At 42.3% G+C, this 26,844-nt stretch overlaps 1 protein-coding gene across 1 annotated transcript in view; it reads left to right on the forward strand.

Moving 5' to 3' along the window:
- LOC106577051 (glutamate receptor ionotropic, delta-1) overlaps positions 1–26,844 on the forward strand; it is a 354,069-nt gene that overhangs the window by 234,565 nt on the left and 92,660 nt on the right. The window contains exon 4 of the mRNA XM_014154750.3: positions 11,786–11,991. Coding sequence (XP_014010225.1) covers positions 11,786–11,991 — 206 coding nt within the window. The remainder of the gene's footprint in view (positions 1–11,785; positions 11,992–26,844) is intronic.

The following is a 26,844-nucleotide window of genomic DNA, read 5'->3' on the forward strand; positions in this document are numbered from 1 at the left end:
AGCTCAAGTTGATTACAAAACCAACAATGCAATGTTCTCTTTCGTATCGTCTTAGATCCCCAAAGATTGGAAAGTTGCCGGCTCCGGCTCCGGCCTTACTCCCCAACCTAACCTGTCCACCCCCGCTAAATGCTTATTATATTTTACCCCTCCCGAAGTCTCTGGACTAAGGCGCATTGCTGAAGCCCTCAGGCTTATGCGCGTCGCTGGAGACCTCGGGCTGATGCGCGTCGCTGGAGACCTCGGGCTGATGCGCGTCGCTGGAGACCTCGGGCTGATGCGCATCGCTGGAGACATCGGACTAAAGGGTGACTCTGGGAGCTCCGGACTGGAGGGCGAGTCTGGGAGCTCCGGACTGGAGGGCGACTCTGGCTGCGCCGGTTCCGGACTGTAGGGCGACTCTGTCGGTTCCGGACTGTAGGCCGTCTCTGTCAGTTCCGGACTATGGGCCGTCTCTGTCAGTTCCGGACTGTGGGCCGTCTCTGTCGGTTCCAGACTGTGGGCCGTCTCTGTCGGTTCCGGACTGTGGGCCGTCTCTGCTGGCTCCGGACTGTGGGCCGTCTCTGACGGCTCCAGACTGTGGGCCGTCTCTGCAGGCTCCGAACTGTGTGCCATCTCTAGACAGGGCACTGTCGCCGGAAGCTCTAGACGGGCCACTGTTGCCGGACACTCTGGACGGGGCACTGTTGCCGGACACTCTGGACGGGGCACTGTTGCCGGACACTCTGGACGGGGCACTGTTGCCGGACACTCTGGATGGGGCACTGTTGCCGGACACTCTGGACAGGGCACTGTCGTCGGAAGCTCTGGACGGGGACTGCGCACTGAAGGCCTGATGCGTGGGGCTGGCTTAGGAGGCGCCAGACTAGGGACACGCACCACAGGGCTAGTGCGAGGAGCAGGAGCAGGACGAGCTGGACTGGGCTGATGCACTGGAGGCCTGGTGCGTGGGGCTGGTACTGGAGGTACCAGACTGGAGACATGCACCCCAAGGCTAGTGCGAGGAGCGGGAACAGGATACACCGGGCCATGAGTAGGCACTGTAGGTCTGGAGCGCACCCCCTGCACAACCCGTCCTGGCTGGATGGTAATAGTAGCCCTGCACGAGCGGAGTGCTGGCACAGGGCGAACTGGGCTGTGCAGAGGCCTGATGGCTAGCGTGCGTAGAGCAGGCGTAGGGTAGCCTGGGCCTAGGAGGTGCACTGGTGGCCAGATGTGCTGCGCAGGCATCCTCCTTCCTGCCTGGATGCCCACTCTAGCACGGCACATGCGAGGGGCTGTCATCGCTCGCACCGGACTGTGCGTGCGCATGGGCGAGATCGTGAGCACTTCCGCATACACCGGTGCTCTCCTCTCCACACGCTCCCCATAAAAAGCACGGGGAGTTGGCTTAGGGCTCACCCTTGGCCCAGCCAAACTACCCGTGTGCCCCCCCCAAAAAAAATCTTGGGGGTGCCTCTCAGGCATCCTTGCTAGCCGTGTCCCAGCATAGCGTTCTCTCATAGCGTTTTCTGTCCTCTTCAGCCTTCCTCCATGGTCCTTCTCCCGCTAGTATCTGCTCCCAAGTCCAAAACTCCTTATAGCTCTGCTGCTGCTCCTTCCTCCACTGCTTGGTCCGTTGGCGGTGGGTAGTTCTGTCACGGGTGTCAATCACCGCATTCTTATCGGCAGACTCTATAGCGTTGGTTTCTCAAATGACTGCCTCGCCTGGTTCACCAACTACTTCTATAGAGTAGTTGGTGAAGAGTTCAGTGTGTCAAATCGGAGGGCCTGTTGTCCAGACTTCTGGCAGTCTCTATGGGGTACCACAGTGTTCAATTCTCGGGCTGACTCTTTTCTCTGTATATATCAATGATGTCGCACTTGCTGCTGGTAATTCTCTGAACCACCTCTATGCAGACGACACCATTCTGTATACATCTGCCCTTCTTCGGACACAGTGCTAACAAACCACCAAACGAGCTTCAATGCCATACAACACTCCTTCTGTGGCCTCCAACTGCTTTTAAATGCTAGTAAAACTAAATGCATGCTCTTCAACCGATTGCTGCCCACACCCACCTGCCCAACTAGCATCACTACTCTGGACGGTTCTGACGTACAATATGTAGACAACTACAAATATGTCTGGTTAGACTTTAAACTCTCCTTCCAGACTCACATTAAGCATCTCCAATCCAAAAGTAAATCTAGAATCGGCTTCCTATTTTGCAACAAAGCCTCCTTAACTCATGCTGCCAAACATACCCTTGTGTAACTGACTATCCTACCAATCCTTGACTTTGGCGACGTCATTTACAAAATAGCCTCCAACACTCTACTCAGCAAACTGGATGTAGGCTATCACAGTGCCATCCGTTTTGAAACCAAAGCCCTATATACTACCCACCATTGCGACCTGTATGCTCTATTTGGCTGGCCCTAGCTACATATTTCTCATCAAACCCACTGGATCCAGGTCATCTATAAGTCTTTGCTAGGCAAAGCCCGCCTTATCTCAGCTCACTGGTCACCATAGCAACACCCACCCATAGCACGTGCTCCAGCAGGTATATCTCACTGGTCATCCCCAATGCCAACACTTACTTTGGCCGCCTTTCCTTCCTGTTCTCTGCTGCCAATGACTGGAACAAATTGCAAAAATCACTGAAGCTGGAGACTTATATCTCACTCTCTAAATGTAAGCATCAGCTGTCAGAGCAGCTTACCGATCCCTGTACACAGTCAATCTGTAAATAGCACACCCAACTACCTCATCCCCATATTGTTATTTATCTTTTTGCTCTTTTGCACCCCAGTATCTCTACTAGCACATTATCATGTGCAAATCTATCACTCCAGTGTTAATGCTAAATTGCTATTATTTCTCCTCTAAGGCCTATTTATTGCCTTACCTACCTAATCTTCTACATGTGCACACACTGTACATAGATTTTTCTATTGTGTTATTGACTGTACGTTTGTTTATGTGTAACTCTGTGTTGTTGTTTTTGTCGCACTGCTTTGCCTTATCTTGGCCAGGTCGCAGTTGTAAATGAGAACTTCTTAACTGGCCTACCTGGTTAAATATATTTTTTAAATGCTCTCTGACTCGCTATCTAGCTACCTAGCTAGAAAACATAGCTACACACAATAATACCACAGTCAATACCAGTATGTGGAGTTGGTAGCTAGATGTAAAATCCCTGAAACAAACTGTGTTATCAATTTAGGAGTTACAATCTGACAATTTTCAACTTGTTAGAGAACCTGTTTCTAGCTCAAAACTGTGAGTTGGTGACTTTGCTATGGCAATGCCTGATAGCAGGGTCCGTGCTATGCTTGGGAATCCCAAGGACGTCTGAAGGATCTGAGACCCTACTAGCAGAGAGGCAAGAGGAGACAATGTTGAGTTGCACCCCCTCTTCCGTTTCATGTTGACTCCAATGCTTCCCACAATTGTGTCAAGTTGCCTGGATGTCCTTTGGGTGGTGGACAATTATTGATACACATGGGAAACTGTTGAGCATGAAAAAACAGCAGCGTTGCCGTTCTTGACACAAACCGATGCATCTGACACCTACAACCATACCCCGTTAAAAGGCACTTAAATCTTTTGTCTTGCCAATTCATGCTCTGAATGGCGCACATACGCAATACATGTCTCAACTCTCAAGGCTTAAAAATCCTTCTATAACCTGTCTCCTCCCCTTCATATACACTGATTGAAATGGATTTAACAAGTGACATCAATAAGGGATCATAGCTTTCACCTGGAGTCACCTGGTCAGTCTGTCATGGAAAGAGCAGATGTTCTTAATGTTTTGTACACTCAGTGTATGAAATGCCTTCAAAAAGTATTCCCACCCTTTGACTTTTTCCACAATTAAAGACACTGAATATGCCTTTGAGCATGGTGAAGTCATTAAGTACACTTTGGATGGTGTATTAATACACCCAGTCACTACAAATATAGAGACATCCTTCCTAACTAAATAAAATCATATGTATTGGTCACAAACACATACACTAAGTGACCAAAAGTATGTCGACACCTGCTCGTCTAACATCTCATTCAAAAACCATGGACATTAATATGGAGTTGCCCCCACCCCTTGCTGATACAATAGCTTCCACTCTTCTGGGAAGGCTTTCCACTGGAATTATGAACATTGCTGCGGGGACTTCGATTCAGCAACATGAGCATTAGTGAGGTCGGGCACTGATGTTGGGCGATTAGGCCGGGCTCGAAGTCGGTGTTCCAATTCATCCCAAAGGTGTTTGATGGGGTTGAGGTCAGGGCTCTCTGCAGGCCAGACAAGTTCTTCCACACCGATCTCGGCTAACCATTCCTTTATGATCTTCGCTTTGTTCATGGAGACATTGTCATGCTGAAACAGTGAAGGGCCTACCCCAAACTGTTGCCACAAAGTTGGAAGCACAGAATCGTCTAGAACATCATTGTATGCTGTAGAGTTAAGATTTCCCTTCACTGGAACTAAGGGTATATGCCCAAATCATGAAAAACAGCCCCAGACCATTAATACTCCACCAAACTTTACACTCTGCATTCGGGCAGGTAGCGTTCTCTCTCCTGGCATCCGCCAAACCCAGATTCACCCGTCGGACTGCCAGAAGCGTGATTCATCACTCCAGAGAACGCAGTTCCACTGCTCCAGATTCAGCTGGCGGCAAGCATTGCGCATGCTGATCTCAGGCTTGTGTGCAGCTGCTTGGCTATGGAAACCCATTTCATGAAGCTCCCGATGAACAGTTATTGTGCTGACGTTGCTTCCAGAGGCAGTTTGGAACTCGGTAGTGTGTGTTGCAACAGAGGACAGATGATTTTTATGCGCTATGCGCTTCAGCACTCGGCGGTCCTGTTCTGTGAGCTTGTCTGGCCTACTAATTCACAGCTGAGCCGTTTCCACTTCACAATAACAGCACTTACAGTTGACCGGGGCAGCTCTAGCAGGGCAGAAATTTGACCAACTGAACTTGTTGGAAAGGTGGCATCCTATGACAGTGCCATGTTTAAAGTCACTGAGTTCTTCATTATTAAAAAAACTGAACAGAAATACCTTATTTACATAAGTATTCAGACCTTTGACTAGAATATAATATATATATATATTAAATGTGTAAAACAGTATGTAAACATTATTAAAGTGACCAGTGTTCCATTATTAAAGTGACCGGTGTTCCATGTCTATGTACATCGGGCAGCAGCCTCTAAGGTGCAGGGTTGAGTAACTGGGTGGTAGCCGGCTAGTGACAGTGACTAAGTTCAGGGCAGGGTACTGGGTGGAGGCCGGCTAGTGATGGCTATTTAACAGTCTGACGGCCTTGAGATAGAAGCTGTTTTTCATTCTCTCAGTCCCAGCATTGATGCACCTGTACTGACCTTGTCTTCTGGATGATAATGGAGTTAACAGGCTGATGCTTGGGTGGCTGAGGTCCTTTAGGATTTTCTTGGCCATCTTGTGACACTGGGTGCTGTAGATGTCCTAAAGGGCAGGCATTGCTGGAGAGGGAAGAAACCGCTCAAGGATTTTACCTTAAGGCCAATGGTGACTTTAAAACAGTTACAGAGTTTAATAGTTGTGATAGGAGAAAACTGAGGATTGATCAACAACATTGTAGTTACTCCACAATACTAACCTAAATGAGTGAAAAGAAGGAAGCCTGTCGAGAATAAAAATTTGTCCTGAATACAAAGAGCTATGTTTGGAGCAAGTGCAACAAATCCCTGAGTACCGCTCTTCATATTTTCAAGCATGATGGTAGCTGTATCATGTTATAGGTATGCTTGTCATCGGCAAGGACTAGGGTTTTATTTTTGATAAATAGAGCTAAGCACAGGCAAAATCCTAGAGGAAAACCTGGTTCAGTCTATGTTCCAGCAGACACTGGGAGACCAATTAATATTTCAGCAAGACAATAACCTAAAACACAAGGCCAAATATACACTGGACTTGCTTACCAAGAAGACACTGAGTGGCCTAGTTACAGTTTTGACTTAAATCGGCATGAAAATCTATGGCAAGACTTGAAAATGGCTGTCTAACAATGATCAACAACCAATTTGACAGAGGTTGAAGTAATAAAAAAATACTAATGTGCAAATATTGTACAATCCAGTTGTGCAAAGCTCTTTGACACTTACCCAGAAAGACTCACAGCTGTACTCGCTGCATGTAGGTGATTGACTCAGGTGTGAATACTCATGTAAATTAGGTATTTAATTTTCAATACATTTGCAACCATTTCTAAATACATGTTTTCACTTTGTCATTATAGGGTATTGTGTGTAGATGGGTGAGAAAACATTTAATCCATTTTGGATTCAGGCTGTAACACAACAAAATGTGGAATAAGTCAAGGGGTATGAATACTTTCAGAAGGCACTGTACTTTGTCATGACGATATAGACGATAGATGTGTTCTAGACAACTATGCCTATACGCTCTATTGTCAGATTTGGTGATCTGGAGAGGTAATTGTTTTAAAAGCATGATAGGTATGGCGAGTTCCTATAGGATTTCCTGATTTCACAGTTGGACCATAAGTTAAATCATGGTGAAATTGTTTATTTTACCCACTGATAGAACATAGGCTTTCACCAAATCGATAGACTGAAGAGTACAGTTTGGACAGTACAACAGAAATTACGCTCCAGGTTATGTGCATTTGTTCATTGTGAGTGAGTTTATTGTGGCCAGACATGGGCCTATAGTTTTGCCCAAAGGAGCACAAGAAAGAAAGCAGATGTGCACATTATGTCGGTCTGCTGCATGAGTTTGGTCAAGTGTTTTCTTGTTATTGTGGCCCTGAGCAGTATGAACACAACAATGTATGTTAGCACTGTCAGTTCTCTATTGTCTCTAGCGAATTTGTTCATGCAGCTATATGCTGTCTGATTTACAATGCGCGTGTGTGTGTGTGTGTGTGTGTGTGTGTGTGTGTGTGTGTGTGTGTGTGTGTGTGTGTGTGCGCGTGTGTGTGTGCGTAATGTGCGCGAGCACATGAGTGCATGTGTGTTTGTGATTTTCTTTCACCAAATTGACGGGATTTTCATGATTTTTTTATTTTCTGTGGATTATCCCTTTAAGTTCACCCACATATGCGCCTATGTACAAACACACACACACACACACACACACACACACACACACACACACACACACACACACACACACACACACACACACACACACACACACACACACACACACACACACACACACACACACACACACACACACAATGAGGTTGCCATGGCCTCCACCGCCCTTGCATGTCAAGGTCTGATCAGAGGCACTGAAGTCAGTTAGAGTCTGAGTAATCTAATTAGGCGGCATTTACATAAATGGAGGTTGATATCATGATTGACAGAGGGACGGGGAGGATGAGGGCTTATCTTTGTAATGGCATTTGCCTCAGTACACAACAGGCTGATGCATATAGAACACATTTCCGTCAAGATGTACTGTATGCGATACAAGTGCTATTTTCCGTCTGCCCACGATACTTTATTTATTAAGGTGTTATGGCAGCAAATGTTTTCTAAATAATGCTGCAGTTATTTTCACCACAAGTTTATTGAATCATAAGCAAAGGTTATTAAATGTGTTTGTGCATACTGTGATATAATGCAGAATTACGCATAATGCCTATCATACTTCAATAGGTCTGCAGAGACATCTTATACTTGGTTTGAGAAACACCTTATATGAACTCATGTAAAAACATCTCGCTACCTTCTGGTCAAATTTTTTTGCCAAACAATCAAGAAAAGGTAGCCTATTCAGTTAATATTTTTTGTGTGATGAAACTGAGCCTCATAGCAGATTCACTGCAAGGCCTTGAATTCTCTCTCCGAGATGGAGTATATTTATTCCAGATTTGTATTCAGAAGTGATGCTTGAGAAAACATGTCCAGAAATCTGACCCATAATTCCCCATTAATCCTCTTTTCTGCCCCCTGTCCATGGCCAGGATAGTGTAGCTGTGCTCTGGAAGGCAGCCCTAGGTTTAGCACGGGAACTTTGAAGTCAGTGTCAGCCATCTTAGCCTGGGCCCTCACCCTGAGCTGTTGCATGGCCACCTTTCATCCAGGATTAATTTTGTGGTGGTATGAGAGAAATGCCACTGAAAACTTTTTTTAAAGGCAGGACCAAAGTTGACGCTATGTTATTCTCCATGCATTTGCCTTGGGGAATGACTTGAGTAAACCTGTCCATTGTCCTTGAGGCCTCATTTCCAGACCATTACATTTACTCTCATTCTCTGGTTTCAAGATGAAAACAGAAGTGTTTTTTTCACCAAGGGAAATCTTGAAACCAATAACTTATTTTCCCTGTTTCACAATAGGCTAGGCAAACTCGAGACAGACAGAGAGAGAAAGCAAGAGAGAGAGAGATAAAGAGAGAGCGAAAACACCACACTTTTGCTTCAAAATGAGTTGGGGATCAGGAGAAAATACGTCTTTAAACTATGAAGACTGAAGAGTACATTTTGGAAAGTACAACAGAAATTTTCCTCCAGGTTATGTGCAGTTGTTCATTGTGAGTGAGGTTATTGTGGCCAGACATGGGCCTATAGTTTTGCCCAAAAGAGCACAAGGAAGAAAGCAGATGTGCACAGTATGCCGGTCTGCTGCATGAATTTGGTCAAATGTTTTCTTGTTATTGTAATTTCCCTTTGTGGCCCTGAGCAGTATGAACACAACAACATACAACTTATTAGGTACACCCATCTACATTTACATTTACATTTAAGTCATTTAGCAGACGCTCTTATCCAGAGCGACTTACAAAATGGTGCATTCACCTTATGATATCCAGTGGAACAACCACTTTACAATAGTGCATCTAAATCTTTTAAGGGGGGGGGGGGGGGGGGGTTAGAAGGATTACTTTATCCTATCCTAGGTATTCCTTATAGAGGTGGGGTTTCAGGTGTCTCCGGAAGGTGGTGATTGACTCCGCTGTCCTGGCGTCGTGAGGGAGCTTATTCCACCATTGGGGTGCCAGAGCAGCGAACAGTTTTGACTGGGCTGAGCGGGAACTGTGCTTCCTCAGAGGTAGGGGGGCCAGCAGGCCAGTGGTGGATGAACGCAGTGCCCTTGTTTGGGTGTAGGGCCTGATCAGAGCCTGAAGGTATGGAGGTGCCGTTCCCTTCACAGCTCCGTAGGCAATCACCATGGTCTTGTAGCGGATGCGAGCTTCAACTGGAAGCCAGTGGAGAGAGCGGAGGAGCGGGGTGACGTGAGAGAACTTGGGAAGGTTGAACACCAGACGGGCTGCGGCGTTCTGGATGAGTTGTAGGGGTTTAATGGCACAGGCAGGGAGCCCAGCCAACAGCGAGTTGCAGTAATCCAGACGGGAGATGACAAGTGCCTGGATTAGGACCTGCGCCGCTTCCTGTGTGAGGCAGGGTCGTACTCTGCGAATGTTGTAGAGCATGAACCTACAGGATCGGGTCACCGCCTTGATGTTAGTGGAGAACGACAGGGTGTTGTCCAGGATCACGCCAAGGTTCTTAGCAGTCTGGGAGGAGGACACAAGGGAGTTGTCAACCGTGATGGCGAGATCATGGAACGGGCAGTCCTTCCCCGGGAGGAAGAGCAGCTCCGTCTTGCCGAGGTTCAGCTTGAGCTGGTGATCCGTCATCCACACTGATATGTCTGACAGACATGCAGAGATGCGATTCGCCGCCTGGTTATCAGAAGGGGGAAAGGAGAAGATTAATTGTGTGTCGTCTGCATAGCAATGATAGGAGAGACCATGTGAGGATATGACAGAGCCAAGTGACTTGGTGTATAGCGAGAATAGGAGAGGGCCTAGAACAGAGCCCTGGGGGACACCAGTGGTGAGAGCGCATGGTGCGGAGACAGATTCTCGCCACACCACCTGGTAGGAGCGACCTGTCAGGTAGGACGCAATCCAAGCGTGGGCCGCGCCGGAGATGCCCAACTCGGAGAGGGTGGAGAGGAGGATCTGATGGTTCACAGTATCAAAGGCAGCAGATAGGTCTAGAAGGATGAGAGCAGAGGAGAGAGAGTTAGCTTTAGCAGTGCGGAGAGCCTCCGTGACACAGAGAAGAGCAGTCTCAGTTGAATCTAGTACTGGGTCGGACCCCCTTTGCCTCCAGAACAACCAGAATTATTCGGGGGATAGACACTTTGCTCGATTGGTATCATGGGACCTAAAGTGTGCCAGGAAAACATTCCCCACACCACTACACCGCTGCCACCAGCCTGTACCATGCAGGATGGGTCCATGGACTGCTTACACCATCAGCATGATGCAACAGGAAATTAGCTGATAGGAGTGGAACCCAGCGTGGTGGTCTGCTGCAATAGCCTCTTTCGGACGAGTTGTGCGTTTTGAGATGCCTTTCTGCGCACCACTGTTGTACTGAACCATTATTTGTCTGTTTGTGGCTCGCCTGTTAACTTGCACAATTCTTGCCATTTTCCTTTGACCTCTCTCATCAACGAGCTGTTTTCTCCCACAGGACTGCCATTGGCTGGATGTTTGTCACACCATTCTCAGTAAACCCTAGACACTGTCGTGTGTGAAAAGCCCAGGAGGCCGGACATTTCTGAGATACTGGATCTGTCACGCCTGGCACTGACGATCATACCACGCTCAAAGTCGCTTTGGTCACTCATTTTGCACGTTCTAACATTCAATTGAACAGTAACTGAATGTCTTGATGCCTGTCTGCCTGCTTTATATAGCAAGCCACGGTCACTGTCTGTAGGAGCGATCCATTTTCTTGAACAGGGTAGTGTACCTAATAGGCTGACTGGTGAGTGTATGTTAGCCATGTCAGTTCTCTATCCTCTCTAGCGAATTTGTGCATGCAGCTTTATGCTGTCTGATATACAATGCATCTGTGTGTGTGTGTGTGTGTGTGTGTGTGTGTGTGTGTGTGTGTGTGTGTGTGTGTGTGTGTGTGTGTGTGTGTGTGTGTGTGTGTGTGTGTGTGTGTGTGTGTGTGCGCGTGCGTGCGTGCGTGCATGTGTGTGATCGTACATGTGTGTGTGCATGTGGAGACTCCACCTCTGAGGACTGTCTGCTCTGAACACTGATGAGGGTCTTGAATGACTAATTAATCCTCTAGAGGTGCAACGAGAGAGAATAGGAAAAAAACACAAACCCACACACAGAGAAGATTGCCACTATTCCCGCTGTGCAGAGTGAGACACTCTATTCAAATGGCACGGTTCACCTCGCTTTAAAAATCCAGTTTGACATTTGGCATGGCTGCAGCTACAGCTGTTGGCTTGTTAATTCTCGGTGGAGATCCCGGCTTCCCTCCCCCTTTAATTTGCCTGTTCTGCACAACATCTCTGGAGAGGCTTCCCTCCACATTTCTCTGGGGGATGCACACCCGCCACTAACTTCACTGGCTGTAACCTACAAACAGAGAAAATCTGTGTATTGAAACTGAAGCATTGTAGTATAGGTATACATCAGAAATTCAAACACCTGTTGAAACACATTACATTTTTGGCTTATAAGAAAAGGAAGCAGAGCTGTTTGATGCTGATCGCTGAAAGCTTTTCACAATTACTGCCACTGAAATAGCCTTGAACATGCCAGAGCAGAGAATGAACTGACAAACCTGTCCCATGTCCTTTAGAGAAGGGAGGCACGACTGTCATTTTTCCTGGAAGGCCTTTTGGACCTAAACGTCAATGTTGTGAACAAAAATGTAATAAAATAATCAGTTAATCAGTTCAACTGTGTTTTTTGGCTGTACTTTCAGCTGTTTGTCTCGGCTTCTCTTTCAGACATCCGTGGACTGCAGACATTCCTGGACCAGGCGTCTCGGCAGGGTCTGGACGTGTCTCTGCAGAGGGTGGACCGCAACGTGAGCAGGGTGTTCACCAACCTGTTCAGCACCATGCGGACCGAGGAGCTCAACCGCTACCGGGACACGCTGCGGCGGGCCGTGCTTCTCATGAGCCCCCGAGGAGCACAGGTGTTCATCCACCAGGTGAGGGGTGTGGTCTGTTATGTTTGGGATTAACTGAAAGGTCAAATGGTGATGTTATTTTGATTGGGGGAAATCTCAAATGACCCAGCAGAGGGAGTTGAAATGTGGAGATGAAGTGAGATGTACCGTATAACAGGCCAACTGGACAGTGAAACAGGTGAATGCCCTACATATCCCAGAAAGAATTTCAACTGGTTATCATCCTGAAAATTAAGCATACGCACCGTATATTAATAAATTACAAAACAGATGTGAATGCACCATGGCTTTAAAGTTTTGACACTCTCCTTTGATCTCCCCCCTGTGAATTCCATAGCATCTGTTTTTCTCACTACTAGGTGTAGGCAGATTGTGTGTGATTTGATCTCCATTTCAATTAATTAGAGGCTTTTGGGGGTCATAAAAAAAGAAAGTTGCCGTCTTGTAGCTCATGACTGTTTTGACAGGTGAGCTGCTTCCTGCCTTGAGACATGATCCACAACTCAAAATCTCAGTGGATATGTGCATACCTGCATGCTCAAGTGCATAATATGTATTTTCCTACTCTTTACTCTTAACAAATAAGCAGTAAGACCCTTTTCTGTTGTTCCCGTAACCTTAATCACTCTCATAGATTAATAACACACATCCTTCATTTACCTAGCACTCCAGAGGCCAAATTATAATATGATAATGTGTAAACCAGCAAGGGAACAAATATGTTAATGATATAGAAAATCATTAAATGCCCAGTGCAGTCAAAAACTGGATTTCCTTGTGTTTGATATATATTTCCACACTATGAGTTTGGAATAATACTGTGAAATTGTGAAAATGATAATGCCCTTTTAGTGTAAGAGCTGCTTGAAAAGAACGTCTGAAATTTCATCCAGTTTTGGTGGGACGGAGCTTTGGCCTGCCTGGTGACATCACCAGGTGTTACATTTGTTAATAGACCAATGAGAATGTGAGTTCCAAACCTCTCGGCCAATAACAGGTAGCTTTCAGTTTTCCCCTCCCCACTCAGACCAATCCCAGACAGTCCTAGCAAAATGATTGCTGTAATTACATTACAGTAGCTAATATGAAAATATACTGTTACCGTATGGTAATGCAATTGGATGAACAACACCATAACCATGGCTACGTGATTTGAAATGGGAATGTTGTCATGGTGATTCCACTCTAAAGAGGGAAGACCACCACATCAATTCTTCAAATGACAACAGCTGAGTTGCTACTCCAAGCTGCTGATAACAGTGCCTAAAACTAGTCTATTCACTAGTTGGTCAATTTCTGTGCAGTATTTGACTGCTCTAACAAGGCAGGAAAGACAATGTGGAAAAAGTGTTTTTACAGATTACCCGCAATCATGAAACACCAAGGAGATAACTCAAGAACTGTCAGAAAAGCGAAGAAACCTTTTTGCCTGTCAAGACCTGAACCCAGACAGCGGTCAGTACAGGGTCTGCTCTGATCATTTCATCACTGGTAAGTCTAATCAATTTCGAGCTGTTAGCTGTTATGCTAACCAGGTGTTAACAACAAGACTAAGTTAGCCAACATTAGCTAGCTAGCTAAATAGCTTGTAGTCTAGCTATTAGCATGCGTCTCTCTCATAGGCGACGCGTGAGTTTCAAGTTTTGGGGAAGCAATTTTTTCACCATACCTTTATATTAAACATTGCATGCATCTATCATCACATTTGCAGACTAATGAAAGCTTACTATTCCTAATGTGATGAGTAGATTGGATAGTTATAATTTATTAGGCTTATATATAACTTATATAACTCTAATCACTGTGCATGGCTGAGCCCATAGTGGCATAGGCCTATAGGCTATATCAGATACATTTCTTTTTTCTTTGACCTGGAAAAATGTGGCTTTTGATAAACACATTTCATGCAATTCTACTACACTTGATATGACTGGAGACATTAGCAGAATATTTTTAATATGACAAATCATGCGGTAGCCTAGTCCTACTCTGCTGACACTGACAAACAGATCAATATAAACGACCTTGTCTTGAATGCAACCATCTAATCTAGGTCTACGAAAGGGGACACAAATTGTACAATATGACGTCCATCTAGGCCGGAAGAGGACAATATGCCACGTTCAAAAGAACTGGGAACTCGGAAATCTAGACTTCCGACTTCAGTGCGTTCAAAACAACTGGGAACACGGGGACAAAAACAAGCTCAGACTGAATAAATATTTTTTTAAATCAATGGCCATCCAACTCGGAATTCCAAGTCGGAAACTCAGGCATTTTTCTAGAGCTCTGACTTTCTGACCTGAAAATCACTAACGTCATGATTTGAAAGTTCCCAGTTGTCTTGAAAGCACCATTATTGTCCAAAAAAACTCCAGTGGCACTGACCTAATTATAATTTGTTGAGAACTTCATTCATAAGAGGAAGGAAACGGTATGGACATTACAGCAAAGGACAAAGGCCTCAATGGGATATGACAATCTCCTGTGTTGACTATTGTTTGTTCCAGCCCAACAATATATTGAATCTTTATATGACACTAAAATACCTGAATGAATTAAACAATGGTATACTGTAGGTGAGATGAAGAAGTGATATTCAAACATCAGGTATGCTTTTGTTTATGTTCTGTAGGTTAACCAGCTGACCTCTATCAAGACACCAATGTCGACTGTGAAGATGAACGATGCTGCAGCAGCATCAGTTTCTACTTCTACTACTTTGTCATTTTCCAGATATGACAGGAGACATCCCTCAGTTAGACAAAATGGTTGTCATATGCTATGACTTGGTCAATCTGAATGATTCTGTTGTGCCGTTTGAGAAAAGAGCACCTTGACCTTGTCAGCATGACAAGGTGCACCCTTAAACCGAATGAAGGTTGCAGCAATAACTACTGACTTAACAGAAACATAGTTTCACAGTCATTTATTTATGTACACATGTACACTACCGGTCAAAAGTTTTAGAACACCTACTCATTCAAGGGTTTTTCTTTATTTTTAATAGTTTCTACATTATAGAGTAATAGTGAAGACATCAAAACTACGGAATATCACATAAGGAATCATGTAGTAACCAAAAAAGTGTTAAACAAATCAAAATATATTTTATATTTGAGATTCTTCAAATAGCCACCCTTTGCCTTGATGACAGCTTTGCACATACTGCCAGGTCATCTGATGCAGCACTCCATCACTCTCCTTCTTGGTAAAATAGCCCTTACACAGCCTGGAGGTGTGTTGGGTCATTGTTCTGTTGAAAAACAAATGATAGTCCCACTAAGCCCAAACCAAATGGGATGGTGTATCGCTGCAGAATGCTGTGGTAGCCATGATGGTTAAGTGTGCTTTGAATTCTAAATAAATCACAGACAGTTTCACCAGCAAACCACCCCCACACCATAACACCTCCTCCATGCTTTACGATGGGAAATACATACGCGGAGATCATCCGTTCACCCACACCACGTCCCACAAAGACACGGCAGTTGGAACCAAAAATCAAACATTTGGACTCCAGAACAAAGGACACATTTCCACCGGTCTAATGTCCATTGCTCGTGTTTCTTGGCCCAAGCAATTCTCTTCTTATTATTGGTGTCCTTTAGTAGTGGTTTATTTACAGCAATTTGACCATGAAGGCCTGATTCACGCAGTCTCCTCTGAACAATTGATGTTGAGATGTCTGTTACTTGAACTCTGTGAGGCATTTATTTGGGCTGCAATTTCTGAGGCTGGTAACTTTAATGAACTTATCATTTGCAGCAGAAGTAACTCTGGGTCTTCCATACTTGTGGCGGTCCTCGTGAGAGCCAGTTTCATCATAGCGCTTGATGGTTTTTTGCGACTGCACTTGAAGAAACGTTCAAAGTTCTTGACATTTTCCGTATTGACTGACCTTCATGTCTTAAAGTAATGATGGACTGTCATTTCTCTTTGCTTATTTGAACTGTTCTTGCAATAATATGGATTTGGACTTTTATCAAATAGGGCTATCTTATGTACAAACAATTTCATGTCAGCACAAGGCATGTACACAATCTAGTATAATGATTAGCCTCATACACCTTGTCTACCGGTATTGTTTTTAAATTGAGAACATATAGCTGAACAATATGTAAACAATGTGTGAGTTAAGCTATTCTCTACTTCAGATGCACAAGTTCAAGGGTTGATTTGCAGATGCTCATAAGGCTAATGCTATCATACTGTAGGACTGTAGTTCCCAACTTCAGTTCACTACCCGAAAATAAAGGGTTAAATACATGTAAAAAAAAATATTTCATATATAGGACAGACACTTCAGAACAAACTTCCTTTAGATATTTGTTGGGGGAATGTTGTTCCATACAGTTAATCTGTTATTCAATGCATTTGTATGGGCTAATAACAGTAAGGACAAATAAAATGTTTCATTAAGCAATTTGTTTATATTTGTTTTTGATACTTCAAGGGGTCTTAAAATGCAAAATCAAATAGCAAAATGATCCTTGGTATAACCTTCTTAAAACAATTCCATATAGCTTAGTAGAACTCCCCCTCCCCACCCACCCAGCATATACAGGGCTTAGACTGTTTAGTGCCAAAAATAAGGGGATAGATACATCTTTCCTTTATCTCTCAGGTATAGGACAGACATTTCAGAACAAACTTCCTTTATATTTTTTGGGGGGGACTACCTGTTGTTCCATGTAGTACATCTGTTATTCAATACTTTTGTATTGGCTTAGACAGGGCTTAGACTCTTATGGGTTAAAGACAATTTATGATTGATCAAAAATGTGGTCAGAGGCTCCGTATGGAGGGTGTGGCGCAATTGTGGAGCCTCTTGAGGCATGCAGAGGCCAAATGTAGCTCCATACCGCATCACAGTGCGCCTCCCAAATTTTGTAACAATGCGGAGGGCTCCGTATAGCTCCACATTGACATAATTGGTTGACGGTAGATGGGGGCGGGAGTTCCTGTTTAAACACAAACTCACTTCCTTGACAACTTCCTGCTCAACAGCTTTGCTCCACGAATGCCCTAAATTCTGCAGACGCTGTATCACTGTAAATGCTGCATGGTGATATGGCTTCTGAGTAACCCTACATGCTCAAAGCTGTTTTTTAACCTGGAAAAAGTTATGAAACCTTATTGATGTTTAATATGGATGTCTTTATCATCCTTAGAGTTACACTGAAAATTCCCACCACCTTGCTATAGATGAATCAAAAATAATGTTCTCTCCCATTTCACAACCATAGGATTGGCCATGAGAATCAGAATTCACTCCAAACTGAAAAAATAATATAATTACAAAATATTAAGAACAACTTCCTAATATTTAGCCTCAATTCGTCGGGGCATGGACTCTACAAGGCACATGTCCCACAGTTGTGTAAAGTTTGCTGGATGTCCTTTGGGTGGCGGACCATTCTTGATACACACAGGAAACTGTTGATAGTGAAAAACCTAGCAGCATTGCAGTTCTTGACACAAACCGGTGCGCCTGGCACCTACTACCATACCCCGTTCAAAGGCACTTAAATATTTTATCTTGCCCATTCACCCTCTGAATGGCACACATACTGTACATAATCCATGTCTCAATTGTCTCAAGGCTTAAAAATCCTTCTTTAACCTGTCTCCTCCCCTTCATCTACACTGATTGAAGTGGATTTAACGAATTACATCAATAAGGGATCATAGCTTTCACCTGGATTCACCTGGGCAGTCTGTCATGGAAAGAGCAGGTATTCTTAATGTTGTGTACACTCAGTGTATACCCCTGAACGTTATTGTAATGTCTCAACTGTTTTCTAAAATCTGAAATTGTTTGATCGTTTTCATTCACAGTTGCATTTTTCATGTTTGTGCCACAGCAGCTTAGACCACAGCTACATTATGGAAGTAAAGCATATGGCTATGGTAAACAGTTAACCACTGAACCAAATTGTGTTTTCAGATTGTGTATTTTGAGATTAAATAGTGCAGATTTCTAATCCCTTTTAACACTAAAAGCTCTATAGGCCAATGGCCACTGATATTTGATTTTGTAAAAAAATTAAAATCTCCCCTCAAAAAAGCAATGTCCTCCTTTCTTGACTTCCTAAATGTTTGTATTTTACATTGCTCATTTGTCAGAATTTTGAAATCACAAACAGAAGAGTAATTTGAGTCTTTTCAGCAGTTTTTTTCCTACAGCTATTCCCAATTTAACCCGCCAAGACAACGCGTTGTAGGATGTTAGTACCAGCCAGGCTCTAATGTGTCTCTCTCTCCTCACTGAATGAATGACAAATGGTGGGCAGTAATTGTGAACGTTACTTCACATTTTAATTTAAATTAGGCCTTAGTTAATGATTAGGAGGGTAAAGAGGTTGATTTAATTTTTAAAGACAATAGTATAATGATGAGTTTGTGTTAGGCCTATTTATCAGCTCTGGGGCTCATGTTTATAGCAAATAATTTGATCACTCGAGTTGATATAATTTTCTTTTATGTTTTACTTTGCAAAAATGAGCTGTTACGGGACTGTTTTATTTACTATAACTCTATTACTAATCAAATGTATCGTAAAGGAAATGAAAACATGCTACTTGTTGCAGTAGGCCTTTAGAATAATACAAAACCAGTCCACTAAATGAATGACAAATGGATGAATGGGTGATAATTGTGCACGTTACTTCACAATGACATTTAAATGAGGCCTAACTGAATAAGGAGGGTAAAGAGGTGTAATCATGATACAACCATAGTGTAATGATAAGTATTATGCTTATTTATCATCGTTGGCACTCATGTTAATAATTTGATTGCGTGCCTTGCGGGTTGATACCGTTCTCTTTTACATTTTACTTTGTTAAAAGAAGCTGTTACGATATTACTAATCACATTTATTGTAAGGGAAACAAAAACAAGCTGCATGTTGCAGTAGGCCTTTAGAATAATGCAAAACATCCGTGACTCTATCCAAGTTGATGAGCAAGGTGTCACGACTTCCACCGAAGTCGTTTCCTCTCCTTGTTCGGGCAGCGTTTGGTGGTCGGCGTCACTGGTCTTCTAGCCATTGTCGATCCACTTTTCATTTTCCATTTGTTTTGTCTTGTTTTCCTACACACCTGGTTTCCATTTCCCTCATTATTTGTTGTGTATTTAACCCTCTGTTCCCCCCCATGTCTTTGTGTGGGATTGTTTGTTGTAAGTGCTTGTGCACTTGTTTACTGGTGTGCGTCAGGTTTTTTGTACCCATATTCTGTTTTTGGATTAAACTGCTCCGGCTACTACCTAGTTCTGCTCTCCTGCATCTGACTTCCCTGCCACCAGTTACGCACCCCTTTACACAAGGGGAAACAAACAATACCAGTTAGCCTGCACAGCTGGCCCATTGAAACTTCACCAAACTATATTGAAACTAATTTCACACAAAATAAGAGTTAGCCTTTAGACAATATTAAATTGACAATAGTCTAATGAGTGACAGTATTATCAGTTGTCAAATTGTACATGAAGAGATGGGTGCATCTTATAATTGACAGATGCAGGGAAAGGAGCATCACTTTATCAAATCGTCTTTCAGAGTCACATGCAGGTAAAACATTTAGATTTCTGTATAGTATTAGAAAGAGCATATTCTGCAGTTTCTATGACACTTACCTTTGTAAAATAACTCTCTAAATTAAGAGGTGCAGCTCTATTTCCAAATGTCACTTTTTCCAAGAATATCTGCGCTGTCCATGCGTTCAGCACATGACCACTCATGTGGCAGCATTGCTCAGCTTAACAAGCAGACTAGTAACATAATAAACGTAATAATCACTATTTTGTTTTCTTTTAAACAAATTTTCTTATTTCCACAATGTGTCTTTAGACCTGCGAAAACAAAATTATAATGGACTTCTTTGTGATGGAGTTGAACTAGTGGTTTTCTGTTTTACTTATAGCCTACAGTAGAGTAACTTAAACTAATAAAAATACTATTTTGTTTTTTGAAATGGTTGTTTTTTAGTTTTCTAATGTTACCTAAGACCTTTATAAACACAACCAAATAATTATTCTTCTGATAGCATATATACAACTGTCGAAAATTGGCTTTAGGCATACATTTTTCACTAGGACTTTGTAGAATTATACAAAACATATCCTTGACTCTATCTAAACAAATACCCATTGTTGTTATACTTTTACATGGATATATTTCCTCATGCAATTCATACTTTACAATTGTTTATGCTCTATTTATCAAGTCTTGGTGCTTACAGTATGTTTGCGCACCCTGCAGGTTGATATGCATCTGATGCGTCTGCTAAATGGTATTCCCGGCAACGTTCTCCCGCGGGTACTTACAGGCTGAAAGGCCATGCGGTTCTAGTGTTAAACATTGGATTTGCCTATTTCTTCTGCACCCATAGATACCAAGTCTGTGTGATTAATGGGGCTGACCTAGAGCAGTATTTTTTGAGACAAGGGCGGATCCCGAAGGGGGCCGGGTCTTTTATACAAAAATGTCTATTGAGTTCAAATGGTTTGAGCTACAAACTATTAAAAGCTATCTATGAAAATATGAGACTCTCACGAACAAGCACATGTAACACAAGTCATTATAAGGTAAGGGGTTGTTCTACATAGAAGATAATTGGAAATCACATGACATAGTGTTTATAATACTGTAATAAACTCACAACCTTCACACATTTGTCTGACTAGTTGGATATTAATTTCCCGTTTAGCAAATAATTCATGTACTTACAGCACTCATATAAATGCATTTTTATTAGGTTTATACTTTGGCAGACCTTATTTTGTATTGGCATTTGTCAATAAAACTAATTTATGCAACTATTTATGTCAAAATGTTTTGTGTTCTACTTGTAGCCCTGGTTGTTCTGAAAATAAAATGGTAAAACACCTCATTGTTAGGCTAAATATAAGGGCTGGACATGCAGATGAATGAAAGTCAGATAAATGAAAAGCCAATTTTTGCTGGAATCTCGGGACTGATAGTGTTAATGTGCTTTGGGAGAGAGTCTTTGTCGGTGTCTCATTTAGTCAGAAAACACCACAGTGCGATACACCCAGATTAAAAGTGCCACTATACGGTACACCCAGATTAAAAGTGCCACAATATGGTACAACCAGTTGCTTTTCCATAATGGTTTACTATTATCATACATAAGAACAGACTTCAAGCAGGCAGGTAGAGATTCTCAGATTGTCAGTAGCCACTGTGGGGCTTTAGAGAAGCGCCTGGAATTTCAAACCTTGGAGGTAATAAATTGTCTCCTATCTTGATGACCTTGACTGGCAGTAGTGGATTACAGTACGGTGGTTGTAGTTTCCTAATGTCCCGTGATAAATTGTAACATTTTCAATATCTGGCTTTCTTTGGGGGGATACAATATAAATAACCTCCTTGGCTTGTCAAGGTAATGTCATTTTTGGATGATTCATCCTATTCATCATTGGAATATTCTCAAGATTGTGTGATGTCATAGTTAAGTCACTGTAAAACATAAATAAGTAACAGGCAGGATAAATAATAACGTGAGACAGTTGACAGTTGTGATGCTCATGACTTCAAAGGATACAGAGTTGCTGCATGCAAGTTGACATTACCATGGACTGAAATGATCTTTGCAGGCAGTTCCTGAGCCTTGACACACGGAGAAATACATTCAATGTCTCAGGGCCCTCAAGAATCATTTATGTCTGTTACTTTGTCAAGATGGTGGATGACTACTTCTTTAGAAAAAATCTTTACTTATCAAGAGGAAAATTGATAAGTCACTGATGTTTTAAACCATAGTTGAAATGTTATCCAAGTTGCAATAAACAAGTATGTCCTTGCTCTAAATGATGTATTGATGCCAAGGACTGTGAAGTGATTGTGTTCTGTGATTTAAAAGCGATCACTTTGATATGCTATTACGAGCTGCTTTGTAGACGGACAGCGGTGATGACTTGTCTAGCTGAGACTCAGAGCCACTGACATGACAACCCAGGGGAACTATACACCATCCACCCTCCTCTCCCTTCCTGAAGGGATAGCAATAGATAGCTTTTGACAGTTACACTCCCTCAATATATTATATATATATATATATATATATATATATATATATATATAACTCAACAAAAAAAGAAACGTCTGTTTTTCAGGACCCTGTCTTTCAAAGATAATTCGTAAAAATTCAAATAACTTCACAGATCTTCATTGTAAAGGGTTTAAACACTGTTTCCCATGCTTTTTCAATGAACCATAACAAATTAATGAACATGCACCTGTGGAACGGTCGTTAACCTCTCAAGGGGAGGTGGGACGAAATCGTCCCACACTATTCAACAGCCAGTGACAAATCAGAGCGCCAAATTTAAAACCACAAAATGTCATAATTCAAAGTTCTCAAACATAGGACTATTTTACACCATTTTATAGATACACTTCTCCTGAATCGAACCACGTTGTCCGATTTCCAAAAGGCTTTACAGCGAAAGCAAAACATTAGATTATGTTAGGAGAGTACATAGACACAAATAATCACACAGCCATTTTCCAAGCAAGCATATATGTCACATAAACCCAAAGCACAGCTAAATGCAACACTAACCTTTGATGATCTCCATCAGATGACACTCCTAGGACATTATGTTATACAATACATGCATGTTTTGTTCAATCAAGTTCATATTTATATCAAAAAACAGCTTTTTACATTAGCATGTGATGTTCAGAACTAGCATACCCACTGAAAACTTCCAGTGAATTTACAAAATTACTCACGATAAACATTGACAAAATACATAACAATTATTTTAAGAATTATAGATACAGAACTCCTTTATGCAATCGCTATGTCCGATTTTAAAATAGCTTTTTGGCGAAAGCACATTTTGCAATATTCTGAGTACATAGCTCAGCCATCACGGCTAGCTATTTTGACATCCGCCAACTTCGGGGTCACCTAAACTCTGAATTACTATTAGAAAAATTGGATTACCTTTGCTGTTCTTCATCAGAATGCACTCCCAGGACTTCTACTTCAACAACAAATGTTGTTTTGGTTCCAAATAATCCATAGCTATATCCAAATACCGTTGTTTTGTTAATGCGTTCAGGTAACTATCCAAACGGTGACGTGCGAACGCATTTCGTGACAAAAAAATTAAAAATATTCCATTACCGTACTTAGAAGCATGTCAAACACGGTTTAAAATCAATTTTATTGCTACTTTTCTCATAAAATAGCGATAATATTCCAACCGGGCAACATTGTATTCAATGTGATTCAAGGTGATTGATAGCTAGGTAAATACTCAAAAACTATTGCCATTCCAAACAAATGATTCCACACACTTTTTTACTAACCAACAGTGAAACATAAAATAACGACTTTCATAAAATAATCCTTCAAAGGTATGGATTGTTTTCATACATTTTCCATAGACCGCTTACAGGGTAAGGACACCAACATGTTATTTTGTAAATTGGGTGAACTATCCCTTTAAGAGCATGACTACAGCCTTACAGTAGCACTGTGTCATCTTGCCCAAGGGTCCATCAACCCAATTTTATCCCTGTCAAAAGATCTATCCCTGCTGAGATAATTACTCCCTCTGTCCAACATCTACTGTATTCTTAATATTTACTGTGGTATCAGTCTGTGGTATTGATATCCCTATCTTTCCCTTTGCTTAATGTCTACCCTCTCCCCAGTGTGTCACTTCTAACTTTATCATCAACTTCCGTAGTGTTAACATTCTCATTATAATAAACCTTAACCACTCTTATCTAGACTCTAGACTCTGGGGAGAGAATGGAGACTAGGAGAATGGCTAAAGTGACAATAGATGGAAGGGGTGACTCACCTCTTCCATCTATTGTCACTTTAGCCATTCTCCCTAGTGTCCATTCTCTCCCCAGAGTCCAAGAATCCACTCTCCCCAGTGTCACAGATGGTAATCCACTCTCCCCAGTGTCACAGATGGTAACCTTTTACCTTTGGACCTTCCTGAATCTACTGATGTGAGATGGAAAGGGCTGGACATGACTTGTGTTTGTTATCACCGGATGATTCATTGCCTCAACACAGAACACAGTGATGGCACCAAAAATCTGTTTCCAAGCACAATCCGCCCACCGCTCTTCCCATGATCCATCACTACTACCCAGCTGCAACCCTGCCCACAGTGTTAATCAAAGTGTACAACTATAATTAAGTATTTCCAATTCTGTTTTCAGCACTAGCATTTTAAACACAAGTATATGTCTCAGCATAGCTATCCAAAAATAGTCTCTATCTCAATTAGACTAGCCACAATGATAATGAAGGTCGCTGGTGTTGATTGCTTAAGTGGCGTCACTTGGAGGAAGGGAACTCATCATTTTGGGCACATAAAGTAGCGCTACAATAGCAAGGTAAGTGTTAGACATTGAACAGAAGACTCAAATCCAACTCAATTGCAATGCAACCTAGCATGTCCCCATGCTGGTTTTGCGCTGGTTTTGCTATTGCAGCAGAATCAACATGGGGATATTTTGTTATCCCAGAAGATATTATGTGAGCCTCAGTTGAGAGTTTTAATCCTTTTTAAGGAGGATATATTATTTCATTATTGTATACATCCACTCAGTGTTGGATCTCCCTTAATTATACATAAGATGTGTTTTTTTCTTTTAATGCAAAGGGACACTGCTTACGTTTAATGTTAGCTCATCATGACTTCCAAATTCATCTTTCCAAATATCTACAACATATTATGAAAACCAGGGCAGCACACATTTGTCTGTTCATTATTTATATTGATCAACATTAACAAATCCCACTTAAGAGGGATGTAAATTAGAAACATATATCAAAAAGTTATTAATTCTTAGATGAATGTTGAATCTAGGGTGTGAAAAATACCTTACACTCATGCATGAAATTGTAAGGTTCTGTATTTATTTTCTTAGTCAATCTTGTGTTGTGTTTCATTGTGTTCTTGAACTTAGCCCTGTTTCTTTGTGTTTACATTTTAGTCATTTAGCAGACGCTCTTATCCAGAGCGACTTACAGTAGTGAATGCATACATTTGATACATTTTTTCCCCGTACTGGTCCCCCGTGGGAATAGAACCCACAACCCTGGCGTTGCAAACACCATGCTGTACCAACTGAGCCACACGTAGCCCTGGCTTTCATTTTTGTTCATTGATTTCACCTGTGTTAGTTACTCACCTGGTCTCTCATCAGCTCCTTATTAAGTTCAGTTCATTCTGTTTGTGCCTTTGTGTGGTACTGTTCATTTTGACTCTACTCAGCCTTTTCCTAGCTCGTTTGCGAGAACGAGTTATAGCTTTCAGTCCTAGTTTTGATTCACCTGCCTGTTTGCCTACCTGTGTATGACCATTGCCTGCCTGTGACCACGATTCCTGCCTTGTGCGAAGGCGAAATAAACACATGCTGCGCTCTGTCAGGGAATCTACACCTTTTTCTCCCTGAATATCCATTACAGAAATTGTGCTAGCCTTCCAGCTGACCTTTGTACTGTATGTATATATTAATTTCTACTAAATACTTTTTGAATGAAGGGCACGTTGATTGTAGAATTAGCCCTGTCTCAAGAATGGGACTAGTAACTCAGATCTCAGTGCAGTTATAAAGTAAATACAAGCTCAGCACATACACATTGTATTGGCTTGTGGTTGTTTCCAGTGTGGATATGAACACATTTTCATTCAGACAAGAATGAATGAATAGTACGTTGCTCACCACCTACTCGCCTTTTGATTTTCTTGTACACAAAGATGCACCATTTTTTCTTGGTGATGAGATGCAACCAATGGATGCGATCAGATCCAACCAGCGGTGCTAAATTTCCCAGGAAATCCATAGAGTTCAGGGCAATGTGAAGCTGTGAAGACCCAAAAGGACCCTGTGGATTGGGGCAAAGGTGGCTGCGGTGATGCCTGTCTTGGTCAAAGGGGTTCCAGGAATTTATCTTGGTTACTGTTCACTCTTATCATTCCTCCTCTCTGACTGTAGAGCAGCCACCGTTGACCTCCTGTCCTCTCCCAGTGCCCCTGTATGTGACTCTTCAATTCCCTTTTCTTCACAATAACATCATGACAAATTGAGCCTGCCATTGAGCGATCTATCATTGCCTTACATCTCATCCTCCTTTGCCCTCTGCTCTCTCCCCCACTCCTTCTTGCAGAGATTCTCTAGTTGTCCTTTTTTCTACAGATGGATCTTAATGTAATCATCCTGTTGCAGGAGATATTTCCTGCATGCAAGAAATGTAAAACTTGTAGTGTATTTGTAATTTCAGAATTAAAAATAAAATCAAACCCAACAAAAATGGCCATTAATTATAATCCACATAATAATTAACTTTTCCTGTTGCTGCAGGATTATTTTCTGGCTGTAGAAAACTGGCTCAAATTAAGATTCTACATCTGTACATTCTTCAGAATGGTTTCATGTGTCGCCCTCTGTGCTTTGTATTTTTCCCCTTCAATATTCTGATATTATTTTGACTCTCGTCTCCTTTTGTATCAAACTCTCTCTCATACCCCTTTCTACCTCTCTCGCCCTCTCTCTCTCTCTTTCACTCTACCTCTCTTTCTGTTTCTGTGTCTCTCTCTGTATCTCTCTTACTGTCTTTCCACATGCACTACTGAATATCATACCACTCTCTACCTCTTTCTCTCCCAGTTTCCCCACATCTCTATTTCATTCTCTCTCTCTCTCTCTCTCTCTCTCTCTCTCTGTCTCAGCACCCCCTTTGGCCTCAATAAAACATGATAAGACAAGGTCAATCTCTATCTCACTGTATAACATGTGGTATTCATCATCTTGCACGCTGTAACCTGGGGAGAGGCTGACCTAAAGGGAGTAAAAAAGACACA

This window comes from Salmo salar, chromosome 18 (assembly GCF_965601325.2).
Source record: "Salmo salar chromosome 18, fSalSal1, whole genome shotgun sequence".
Taxonomy (NCBI): Eukaryota; Metazoa; Chordata; class Actinopteri; order Salmoniformes; family Salmonidae; genus Salmo; species Salmo salar.